General features: G+C 39.3%; 1 protein-coding gene across 4 annotated transcripts in view; it reads right to left on the bottom strand.

Annotated features, from left to right (window-relative positions):
* Window positions 1–12782, bottom strand: part of ap3d1 (adaptor related protein complex 3 subunit delta 1) — a 34057-nt gene that overhangs the window by 7772 nt on the left and 13503 nt on the right. Inside the window, exons 10-25 of one of the 4 annotated variants that reach the window (XM_079592424.1) lie at window positions 12706–12755; window positions 11512–11560; window positions 9702–9847; window positions 9276–9424; window positions 8421–8651; window positions 8111–8342; window positions 6892–7037; window positions 6676–6817; window positions 6525–6596; window positions 6254–6326; window positions 5968–6164; window positions 5812–5885; window positions 4121–4144; window positions 2606–2768; window positions 2373–2504; window positions 664–717 (exon numbers count right to left, since the gene is read on the bottom strand). In XM_079592424.1, the coding sequence (XP_079448550.1) occupies window positions 664–717; window positions 2373–2504; window positions 2606–2768; window positions 4121–4144; window positions 5812–5885; window positions 5968–6164; window positions 6254–6326; window positions 6525–6596; window positions 6676–6817; window positions 6892–7037; window positions 8111–8342; window positions 8421–8651; window positions 9276–9424; window positions 9702–9847; window positions 11512–11560; window positions 12706–12755 (1934 nt within the window). The remainder of the gene's footprint in view (window positions 1–663; window positions 718–2372; window positions 2505–2605; window positions 2769–4120; window positions 4145–5811; window positions 5886–5967; window positions 6165–6253; window positions 6327–6524; window positions 6597–6675; window positions 6818–6891; window positions 7038–8110; window positions 8343–8420; window positions 8652–9275; window positions 9425–9701; window positions 9848–11511; window positions 11561–12705; window positions 12756–12782) is intronic. The other 3 variants (XM_079592425.1, XM_079592426.1, XM_079592427.1) reach the window with 3 other exon arrangements.

The following is a 12782-nucleotide window of genomic DNA, read 5'->3' as shown; positions in this document are numbered from 1 at the left end:
ACTTGAACAAAAAACCTTCCACAAAGACTGAAGAATGATCATCTAAACTATGAATCATGCAGAATTAACAATATCATGATTAAGAAGGGAAAGAAAGTTGATTTGATGAAGTTGGATCGTCACAGTGGGAGAAAATGGTGAAAAAGTGATGAACCTGCAGTGAGAAAGTGATGCTTTTGTTTTTCGCTTTTAAAGTCAACACTGTTTGCATTAGGAGGTACCGAACTATGATGTTTGTGCAGGTTACAAAAAAAATAAAAATGACAAAGTCCATTCTGTCTCAGGTGACCTTCATTTGATGCATGGGGCAAATACTTGTGGATGTGAGCTGCTTGACTGGAACCGCAAGAACTGTCAAGAATCCTGACTGTTTATGATGATACAGACACGATCATACAGGAGAAGTTTCCCACACCAGTCATTAAGACACATTTACACCTCTACACGTGCACACATGCATCCCAAACTAAAACAAGCATATGCAAACAGACAGAAATGTGCGAGACCTGTGAAAAGCAGCGAAAAGAGACACGGGAGAGAGACCAAGAGAAGTCAAGAAACGAGAGAGTCCAGAGGGAAAATACAGAACAGACGCTCATTAACAACACGACAGACTGACAGCGGTATGAGCAGAGGGGGAGGAGAGAGCGTGAGGGACCGGACCTGGGCGGCGGGGGGAACAGGAGCGCTAGAGAGCCAGAAATCCAGATCCGAGGCCTACAACAGAAAAGGCAGGGTGGGGAAAATGAGTCCAATCCGGTTTGACTCCAACAGAACCCCAAACAAACGCTCAGACAACCTCAGAAAACAAAGCATATATTCCATCACCATGTTTGTTATGGACACGTCAATATTTATGTTCACTTTACGTATCAAATGTAGATTTTTTTTTTAATATGAATTATATTACTGTTAGTACCATTCAATTCATTTATGAATTTAGAATTGTATTAAGCAAAATGTAGACATAATTTGTTTTCATTCAGGCAAAAATATTTTGATTTGCACTGCCCTCCCTTTTGATAGTAATTTTCATAGTGATTCATAGACATGATTATAACTAAAATGAACAATCAATTCATTGTTAAGGTCAATACTGCAAAATATACATGAAAGAAACCTAATAATATTAATAATAGTTTCTTTATAAGACAATTAAAATTAGGTACAAACCAATATGAAAATTGACAGATACCAATAATTATTTTATTTGAAAGCAGATAACCGATAAATCTATAATAACCAAATTTTTATATAATTTTTGAGAGCCTTACAAAGGCTTTTGATTACAAAAACAAAAGTCTCACAAAATCCATGTCACAAGCACACACTTATAATGATCTTCTCATTATAATTTTATGTCACTTGTATTACAGACTTGCACTGCTCATGTTGCACTAAACTGTATTTTCATTTTTTTAAGTGATAACAATCATATTTCAAGCAATTCAAAACAATCATGGCGAACATTGCATCTCATCTGAACGAAATAATTGATTATTTATCGACTTTAATATATTTACTGCCAAATTTTCTTATCGGGCTGATAATGATTACATTAAAAATGAACATATCAGCCGATACCGATATATCGTGTATCCTTTAGTGAATATTTTAATCCCAAAAATTACATGCTGCCTTTATGTTGTGTTGCTCATTGCAGGCAACACAATTCATACAGTGCAACCAGTGTTACAAACAAAGGAAATGGGTAGAAAAAAATGTGATTTGAATTAATCAAACAAAATAAATAAATACATACTAAAACCATAAAAATAAACCAAAGCACAAACAAGATCCAAACCAAAAAATAAATAAATACAATTTAAAAAGTATAACTTATACAAACAGATATTTTCTTATCTATTTATATCTAATAATAACAACCACAAATTAAAAAAAATATATAGATATGACATTCTACCAAAAAAACAAAACATAAAATAAAAATAAATGTTTTCAACTTTGGACTACAGTTAAATAATAACATGTATGGGTAAAGAGAATAATACATCACTACATTTTAGGTGCGGATACCTGCATGTTCTCATGCGTTTGTGCTCAAATAAATTGAGTTGATATAAATAAGCTTGCTTGATTGAATTAACAATAAAAATTAATTGTCCAGTAATCATTAACAGGTTAAAGGGCAGTATAGACTGCAGGTGGCCAATAAAACAAATGCATTTTCATGCGTTTTGTCTTTATATAGAAATGATGACTCTTCTGGCGGCCCAATTTAAGTCTCAACAAAGTAATGGAATATTTCAAAGCGGTTTAAATAAAGCAAATACTGAAAGTTAGTGATGAGGAGGGTATAAGACAAGCTTTTGTATCATAATGCTTAACCATTCATTCAAAAACAATCATACCTCAGCAGATGTGGGCGGGGCTGCCATCTCTTTAGTGTCCTCTGATTGGACGGCCTCCTCTGGCTGGGACTCCATAAGCTCCTCCTCCACTTCTTTGTGTTTCTTCTTTTTCTTCTTTTCCTCTTTGCTCCTCTACATCATCAAAATCATAAGAATATTTATGAAACTAATGTTATACAGCACTCGTATTGCTGAAATGCACTATCTGCGTTTAAGCCCTCAGAACATCTCACCTTCCTGTCCTTCTCCTTGTCTTTCTTCTTCTCTTTCTTCTCCTTACTGCTCTTCTTCTTGGACTCCTGTGGGACGCTCTCGTTCTCTCGGTCCTCTGCGGGGCTCTTCAGCACCTCTGGACGGTGGGTCCTCACGGGAAGCTTCTCGCTGTCTGCAAGCGGCCTGGAAAGAATAAGAGAAAAAGAGATTAGATGGACAGAAAGAAAAGGAGACAGTGAGCGAGAGCGATAAGAGGGACAGTCACATGGAAGCTAGGAAAGACTTCAGCTTATTCGATATAAGGGTCAAAAGTCTAAAGGCCTGTTTGCAACAAGTCTGATGTGACAGCGCCACAAAAAAGTATATTTCTTCAACTAACAACTTAGGCTGCACCAAAACAATCCACACCATTTTTCTAACAACAACCAGTGTTGAGAATATTGGTCTAATGTTAAAAAAAATCACTACTGTAACTGAATTTCTACACAAATATGAACAAAAAATGGTTTTAGTGTGCAAAGACAAAATAAATTAGGTCAGTCAAAACACTCCCAAATTCAAAATTATTAGTTGATTGAATTGGTAAAAAAAAAAAAAAGAAAAGTTACATACTAAAACCATAAAAACAAACAAATAAAAAACGAAAATAACAGAAAACTGACCTAGTTTTCAAACAACACAAAAGACAAATAATTGAAGTTGTAATATTTTTGACTGTGAATGGGTTTGCTTTGCTTCGTTTAAAATCATGGTGCATTTGTTTTGAGTCAGATTTTCAGGTTTGGTGTAAAGAGGCCATTAAAGCAGGATTCATTTTCATTTACAATAAAGCTAAAAACAGGAGAGGTTTAAAACCTGCGCTCAAGTTTCAAGAGAAAAATTGAAGCCAGGCAAGGCTGTCAACGCTGGCATGTACTTGCTCTACCTTTCAAAAGTTTGGAGTTCATTTTATTTTTTTGGTTGTTTTTTAAGAATTAATACTTTTATTCAGCAAGGATGCATCAGTATCAGTAAATATGTTGTTCTTTTGAACTTTCTATTCATCAAAGAACTGAAAAAATTTGTCATGTTTATCATACAAAAATATATGAAGCACAATGGTTTTCAACATTGATAAAAAAAAAAAAAAAAAAAAAATTGAGAAGCAAATTAAACTGATTTCTGAAATGTCATGTGACCCTGCAAACTGCAGTAATGGCTGCTTAAATGAGCTTCGCATCACAGGAATAAATTGTATTCAAATAGAAAACAGTATTCACAATATTAATGTTTTTTTAAATCAAATAAATGCAGCCTTGGTGAGCAGAAATCTTACTGACCCCAAACTTTTGAAATGGAAGTGTACAAGTTATAGCATTTTGACCACAGCCAAAACCCAACTAGCAGGCGAGCTGATCAGTCATGCACGACGCATTCTTAATAAACATTAACACTCCAGCAGTGACGTACTGCGATTGCCAGGGGAAAAGGAGCAACGGGTGTTGGTAGTTGGGCTGTGGACTCCATTGGGTCATGTGACCACAGGAAGAACTCACCTTGAGCTAGCACCAGATAGCAGACTTTCAGGAGGGCAGATGCGTGCGTGCATGAGGGAGAGAGAGATAGAGAGAGCAGCGTGTGTGAGGGTGTGGAGAAGAAACAGGAGAATTGGAGAAAGTTCTTTGATACCGGAACCCAGACAGATGCAAAAGACAACTAGCGTTGTTTCACATCTGCATGGACAGAGATTCTGGACTCATCAATCGGCATCTGCTAAAGGTGGTTTAAATGAATGACAGCGGAGAGAAGCATGAAACTGAAAATAACTAGAAGGAAATCGATACTGAAAATTAAGTGGGAATTAATGTCCTCAGACTAAGAGCGTCTTGTACCAAACAATGGAGACAAATCAATGAGAATTCCTGAATTGAATAACAAGGAAATAAGAGTTTAACATGTGTAGCTAGCGATGCACCAAAATTGAGGGGGAAAAAAAGAGAAGTTCAGGGAGGCCAAAATCATTAACCAAAACCGTAGCTTTTTTCATTCCATCCTATTTTTCAGCTAATTTTGTGATATCGCATTTATAAAAAATATAAATGATAATAATAACTGCATGGAAATGCCAAAACACACATAAAAAAAAAAACTGTATGCGCTTATTTCTCACTTTAGACATAATATGAAACTGTGATGGAAACACATTTACCAAATAAATTCCTTGACGCGCCAAAAAAAAAAAACGTACGTGACTTTTCCCTGTAGATGTGATTGGATAAAAAAAACCTCATGTGACTTTGCCTCAACAGTGGATGTGATTGGATAAAACTAGCGTGACTTTGCCTCAACAGTGGATGTGATTGGATAAAACTCATGTGACTTTGCCTCAACAGTGGATGTGATTGGATAAAACTCATGTGACTTTGCCTCAACAGTGGATGTGATTGGATAAAACTCATGTGACTTTGCCTCAACAGTGGATGGACTAACCAGCATTCGAATCAGTTTCATTTCACAGCATCTCAAATGTCAGTTTGGTCATTCTGAAATGCCTGAGCCAATGTCTGTCGTCAGAATGATTTGGTATAATGACCTCCCAGAAGTGTCTCACATGATTGCGTTCCCAAACACCAGGCATCCAAACACAAGATCACATGATTCTGCGTTTCAACTGCGAACTCCGAGGCACAAATAACGTATGGTGTTAATGTATGGTGTATGAAAAAAGAGCCTATGGGAAGCCGGCGATTGCAGCAACTTCCATTTTTTTTAATATATTTTTTGCCCTAATTTCCCATGAAGAAAATCTTGTTCTCTTGAACATATGGGATGTTATTCGCAAATGTTTTATGCGATATTCCAATTTTGTGCATAAGTTAAATGCGCAAATTTGGATTAAAACAAAGCTAGTGATGTGAAATTACTGCTTCTCTGATTTTACCATGTCAGCGTCTAATTTCACGTACACAACTACAACAGGTAAACGTCAGCAGTGTGGATGCACTTCACCAGGACCACAAATTATGCTAGAGTAGCCATTAAAAAAAATTAGTGGCTGAAATATCAGAAATATAAATTTACTACGACTCTGAACAGCTCTGAGCAGCATAAAGAGTTAAATTGCCCACATTTTTGGGTTTCGGATAAACGAAAACCTTAATTTCGGATTCGGTAAAAAAAAAAAAAATTGGTGCATCCCTATTTGTAGCGCATATATGAACTGTGAAGGTGACGATGTGGTACATACTTGTCCAGATCGATGTCCAGAGCTTTATGAGGATCATTGGGATCTTTATCGTCATCGTCACTCGGTAAGGCATTCTGGGAACAGAGACACACCAACATTACTGCGGATAGTTTTGTGGATAACAGTTTTAAGCACTCCAAAGTGACAGCTGCCCACCTCTGGCATTTCCTCTGTGACTATGTCCACTTGTTGAGCGGGCGTGATGTCTTCCTCGCTCTCGGGACCCGAATCCCCCTTCCTCCCCTTCCCTCGCTTCTCCCGCTTTTTCTTCTTATCCTTCTTCTTCTTATCCGCCTTGTCCTTCTGCCGGCGCTCTTCCTCCAGCTTCACGTACTGGTCGGACATGGGCATCCCTGGACCAAACGAAGGACAATGAGATGAAAGTGTTTTTTATTTGGTCTGCTGAAGCGAATTAAACGTTGTGAGTTGTAGATTTGCTCACCTGGGACTTTAAGAGGCACACTAAGGTCGATCTGCACCACCGGAATGTGTTCTACACCTGGCGCGTCGAACACCTGCAATTGCGGAAAAAGTTCAAGGAAGTAGTGATGGGAGGAACAAAGCTTTTTGGAGTTCTGAATCAATGTAAATAGATCAAAGCGTCTAGTGGCGAACCCTTTGATTCTTGAAATGTTTCAAGGTTCGAAACCGCATGATGTAAACAAAGTCTCATTTGTTGAAATCACGACAGCAGAAATGACCTGACTGCGTACCTTCTGAGATGATGGCGAGGCCTTGATGTAGAACGGGTTGTTGGCCTGTTCCTGCTTCCTGACTTCCCTCCTCTGTTTAAAATCAGGCAAGTTTATTTAGCTACAGTTAAGACTATATTTTCTGAAGGTCTGACTGACCGCATGCACTTACCCTGGCCAACTCTTTCTCGTCCACCTCAGTGTGTCTTGTTCTGGAATGTTTGGGTTCCTCTTTAGAGAACACCGCTTTGGGCTTTTCGTCCTCAGACTCGCTCTCTGACGGAGGCTCATTGATCCAGGCGTCCAAATCCAGACTGAAGGGGGAAAAACAACAGTTGTAAGATCTTTTCCTGTCGATTCCCTTGCGATACGCTCAAGAAAGGCTTACCCTTCTGGTATAGGCACTTTCTTCTGGGCCTTGGGGGCCACAGGGTTGAGCTCTCCGGCGAAGAGAGCCGTCACTTCATCTGCCACCTCTACATTCTTCTGCTGCAGCTTCTGGATGTACTTCACCAGCTGGAGGATGCAGGACGCCTGTGGAGAAACATCACGGTTAATGTTGCAGTATCTCTGTGAAATGACTCATGCAATGACGTCATATTGACGTAATGCTACTAAGCATTGCAAATAAACAATATCACATTCTAAAAAAGTGTACACACAACTCCGTTTCAAAGTCGTATAATTGGAATTGCTACCCATGAACAGCATTTTGCTCAGTGGAGTTTGAGATTAGCACGTTGCTAAGCTAAAAGCTCAATACTCAAACTAGATCAAATTTAATGTTGGTTTAAAAATCAGACAGAGCAATAAAGACTCAAATAGACCATATTAGAACTTTTCAGACCCCATTAACCCCCCAAAACCACATTACACAGCATCAGACCACTTTAAACATTCTTCAGATGCCCAATAATCCACATCAGCATTGCTAGCTTGTTTCTAACATATTTAACAGATTGCTGTCATGCTTATCACATTGCTAACATGTTGTATTAATTTTTAAAATATCGCTTGCATGACTTGAGAATGTTGTTTGCATGCTTTAACACATTTCTAAAATAATGACTTCCTATTGCTCATGTTTCTAGCCTTTTGGCACGTTTTCAACATTTTAGAATGTTGCTAATAGGTTGCTAGCATGTTTTAACACAATTCTAGCATGCTGTAACATGATGCTAGCATATTTTAGCACACCTTAGCCTTCTTAGATCTTGTCTCTACACACAAGCAGGGTGCATTTGAAAGCCTCTTACATTTTGGCCACAGCTGGGCATTTTTTAAAGTCACCATGAAATCAAAATGGACAATTCTTATTTTTATGGAACATCACTCTGCCGCTCACATGAAATCGTCCAATAGCAAACCACAACCATCCAATCAATTCCCGATAGACCAAATCAAGTCCCGCCCAGCATTTTTTTTCCGCTCGCGAAGCCGTTTCACTCTGATATATGTCATAATAGGGAGGAAAACACTATCGCAATTTCAGTTTCATGACATACATCTGAATGTAACAGATTGGGGCCTTGGTTCTCTTCATCGGTTGTTCATTGGATTTTTGGAGATTTGGGTGTTGAATTTTCATTTCATGCTGAATTCCTCACCCTCTCCTGCACTTCCAGGTTGGCACTCTGGACGAACAGCGGCAGTCTTTCTATAAGCAGCTGGCTGGTCTCCTGCGCTGCCTGGCTGTCGGTCTCCCCTTCGTGCTTCTGCAGGACGGTTGCGAACAGCTTGGCAGCATTTTGTACGTACACCGCCTGGATGTGACCGGGCAGGGTGGCCACTTTGGGTCTCAGCATGGCCTCCAAGGTCTGCATGGGGTCCTCGAGATGCCTGTGAGGAAAGGTTAAACGTTAGCATTTTGTTAATATATGTTTCAATCTTGAACCTTTCCAGATTGTCACCACGTACTCTGAGAACTCCCCGCAGATCCACGCAGCGGCGTAGAGAACCTCGCAGATGCCGTTGCGCTGCGTGTTGCCGGTCAGCAGGTGTGCGTTGTCCAGCAGAGTGGCCATCTGAGCCACGGCGAAGCCCCGGATGGCTTTGACGCGAATGGCTACGTCCAGCATCTGAGAGGCGATTAGGTGGCCGTGCCTTGTGCCCTCCAGACGAGTCAGTTCTACCAGGATACTGATGTACCTGGAAGATGGATAAGGTTGTGACTTTCTATCCAACTAACAACATATTGGTTCAACGCAAGACAGAGGGCAAGGTCTCTTTCTCTCAAGGGGAATATCTGCATTTGCACAGCACACTTGGCGAAACAACTCAAGGTAGACCTACTGACCCAGAAAAGCTTAGGCTGAAAAGGAAATAAAACCGATGTGATTTGCAGTGGAGGCGGATAAAATGATAATACAAGCTTTAGCTTTCCGAACCATCTTTTAAGGTCAGCAAAACATTAGGTTTAGCGTTCATCCTCCATTGAGCCATTGAAGAGTCACGTGATTGCAGTTGGTGTCCACCTAAGTTGACGTAATTCCCCTCCGTCGCTTTTCAATTTTCAATGGTGTACGCATTTGACGAAAATATCCGATCTATCCGCTTACATGACGCAAATGCACAGATTCATATCAGATTTATTTCCAATTGTGAATGAGGTCTGAAACCGATCTGAGAATATCGGAATCCATGTGCTTTTTTCCTGCTTACATGTTCGTGGGTCACATGGGAGGAGAAAAAATAGATATAAATCGGAATATGGTCACTTGAACCATGTAATGTAAATGCGTCCTTTGTGTGTCCTTGGCCGTTTAGTCTTACCATTCAAAGTTTGTGATATACTGGTAGTTGCTCTGGCTGCAGATGTCGATGATCTTGGTGAGCAACTCATCTCGGTAAGTGGTGCCTTCTGCTTTGTCCACATGCAGCATGAGCTTCTTCACAATCTCCATCAGGTTCTTCTTCGAGACCTAGACACATTTTACCAACCCGTTAAATTTGAGGTCTACACAAAATGACTTATAGCAGGGGTGCCCAATCCTGTTCCTGAAAATCTACCTTTCTGCCAAGTTCAGCTCCAACCCTGATCAAATGCGACTGAACCAGCTAATAAACATCTTCAGGATCATTAGAGACAGGTGTGCTGGATCACTGTTGGATCTGAACTCTGCAGGTAGGTAGATCTCCAGGAATAAGATTGAGCACCCCTGAGTTAGAAGAACGTTAACAAACAATTGCCGAACATACCATGCCGTAGAGCAGATCCAGGGCTCTCAGGCGGATAGACTCATCTTTGTCGTCCAAACATTGAAGGATCAAGTCCTTGTGCGACTGAACGGACTTAGGGTGCGTCTTCAGGATCTTGGACATGGCCAGAAGACCCAAGTACTTCACTGCAAAACACCACAGTGCCTAAGTGACTCTTGCAATGAAGCACAGTATCTCTGTTCTATAACTACAGCTGTATTGCATTTATGCTAATGTCGTTTAGCTCAGTTCTTCTATTTAGACTATTAAAGTCGCCATGAAATGGAAATAGCGACAGACATTTTCTTCCATATTGAAACATCTGAGTAAAACGGATTATTGAAAATATATATTTTTTAAAGTAGGACGGGACTTGGTTCTATCCATCGGTGGTTGACTGGACGAAAACAAATCTGAGGGGCTGTTTACACGACACTGTTTTCAACTAAAAACGTAAAACTTTGTGCGTTTTGGCCGTTCATTTACACGACAACGGCGTTTTGGGTGCCAGGTTTCAAAGTGCAAGTTTTTGAAAGCGGTTTCCATGTGAACCACAAAAACGCGAATCTCTGAAAACGATGACGTCATGCACATGTCAATCTACAGTGTTTCAACTACATCTAATGGCCTGGCAGCAGAGTACAGCGTTTTTAATCGTTTCGTGGATCCGTGTGAATGGGGATCGTTTTGACAATGGTGTCGTTTGTAAAACTCAAAGGAAAAACTTCTCCGCTTTAGTCATATCGTTGCTGTGTAAACGTACCCTAAATGCAAGCTTGCGGTCGATTGTAAGAAAGGGGCGGAGTTTGAGCAGACTAATTGATTGGAGAAGTTCGACATGCATCACCACCGATGTATGGTTTCACCGGAAGATTGAGAAACATGCATGGATTAATTGTTCCCAATAAAGTGAAGTCAACAGTAGTCAATAGATAGGGTGAACTACCATTTCATGACGACTGCAGTCTGAAGCCTTCTGCTAAAATGTACAGTATTTTACAACTGATAGCATTCTAGCCATTTACTACTTTAAAATATGAATATGTAAATCTACATGGAGAAAACAAACAAGACAATGGGAAAAGAAAACACAAACACGGAGGACAACAAACACACGCACACGTCCAGGAACACTCACCCCCACAAGAACACAAACGGACTTCAGTTTTGTTTTACTCTGCCAGACTTTTAAAAGTTAAGTGCATTATGTGTAACAGATTAAATGCATATGTTGTTTGTTTTAAATGCCCATCAAATCAAATCGACTAAATATCGATGCAAGACAGTTAGAGCCACAGTTCTGTAGTCTTGGGCCATTAGGACAGTGGGCATGTCCTCTACTGTTTTGCCTTGTTGATGCCAAAACTAAATGTACAAATACACTGATCTATTTAAGGAACACAAGGGGCTTCAGGATTGACAGAATGCCAAAACATTCAGCTGGAAGTAAATATCAAATGGCCCTGTGAGGAAACTCTGCGGTTTTTGAGAAACAAAACATGGCCGTCCAGGATTCACAGAGCTAATCTACGGCCGGCATCACTGGGACACCGATAACTCGAACTCCTGCAAGATAATTCAGATTTCTTAATGCACATATTATTGCTTTTCGGAGGAGCTTTTTCTTAGAGCTCCTCAAGCTAAAAGGTTACAAATGACTCTTCCCAATTCCCTATTGTAGCACTGAGGTGTCTTCGAGTTATCCGAGATGGAGATCTACATGTACTCCATCTACAGGGCCAGAGGGGGGACTCCGAAACACACAGACAATGAGAGAATGACACACTGCAGGCATTGACAGAAGGCTCACAGTTCTGGTCCGAGTCTTCAATCAGGATTCGCAGTTTCTGCACACAGAGCTGTGGAGCGGAGGGAGAAAGGGAAAACAGAAGGAAAGACAAAATGCATTACTACCATGTTAAAAAATCTTTCCACACCATCTTACATCAACGTCAGAGAGAAAGCCATCTTCAGATGGATCAAGTGCTTGTTTGAAATCCACTTATACCTTATAAAAATCAGTAGTGGTTGACCAGGTTTTGCAATGGCTGAATGCTGACATCTAGAGACTGAGGTGGCCAATATATAATATAATTGACAATTATTCATTCATTCATTCATTTAGCAAATACCAATATTTATTAAACTGTATGCATCTGAATATATATATAATTTAAAATATTTGTTTACTATTATAAAATGTAAGACATTGGCCCAAAATGTCCAATAATTGCTCGATTAAAAAATAAAATTAGAATAATATTATTAATTTGTGTGCATTAGATGATCTGCTCCATCATTAATTGGAAAATATATGAAAGGACATATACTACTAAATATTTATCAAATTGTATACACTTATATGCATTTTAAATATTTTATTAATTAAATACAATTTGAGAAATTGAATTTAACGTTCAATATTTATCCAATTCACAAAAAATAATAATCATTTAATATGTTTGTGCTTTAGATAAGCTTCTTCGATTTTTTTTCATTAATTGAAAAGTAGGAAATTATATGAATGGAGACAAAAAACAATATTCATCCAGGGGCATGGTTTTATCAACACACATATTGGGCTTTGACGAATTAACACACTACAAATGCAATGTCAAGTATAAAGGCCTGTTCACATCAAGAACGATAACTATAAAGAAAACGATAAAGTAGTTCTAAAAATCTTTCTCAATATTAAAGAAAAGCAGATATCACACCACAGCTATAACTAATATCGTTGGAATCACTTTCAGAACGATTTTATCCAGCTGATGAATGAGAAACACATTGACAGCCAATAAGAATCCACCCTGCTTCAAAGAGCTCAAGCATTTAAAGTGACAGACAAGCACGCAGTTAGAATAAACAGAACGATATCATCCGCTGGTGTGGACGCTAATATAGCTTTCTTTATAGTTATCATTCTTGGTGTGAACGGGGCCTTTCTATTTCTGTGAATATATAAAAACTGCTGGTCATATTGAGTAATGTGACAATGGCCCACCTGTATGCTAGCACTGTGATTGGGCATCCCAGAGGACAGTGAGATCAGCACTGAGGTAAAACAGGAGAGAGAAGAGA

This window comes from Phoxinus phoxinus (assembly GCF_949152265.1).
Source record: "Phoxinus phoxinus genome assembly, chromosome: 20".
Lineage (NCBI taxonomy): Eukaryota > Metazoa > Chordata > Actinopteri > Cypriniformes > Leuciscidae > Phoxinus > Phoxinus phoxinus.
Note: the sequence above shows the minus strand (reverse complement) of the source record. Positions and strands in the feature narration are given on the sequence as shown.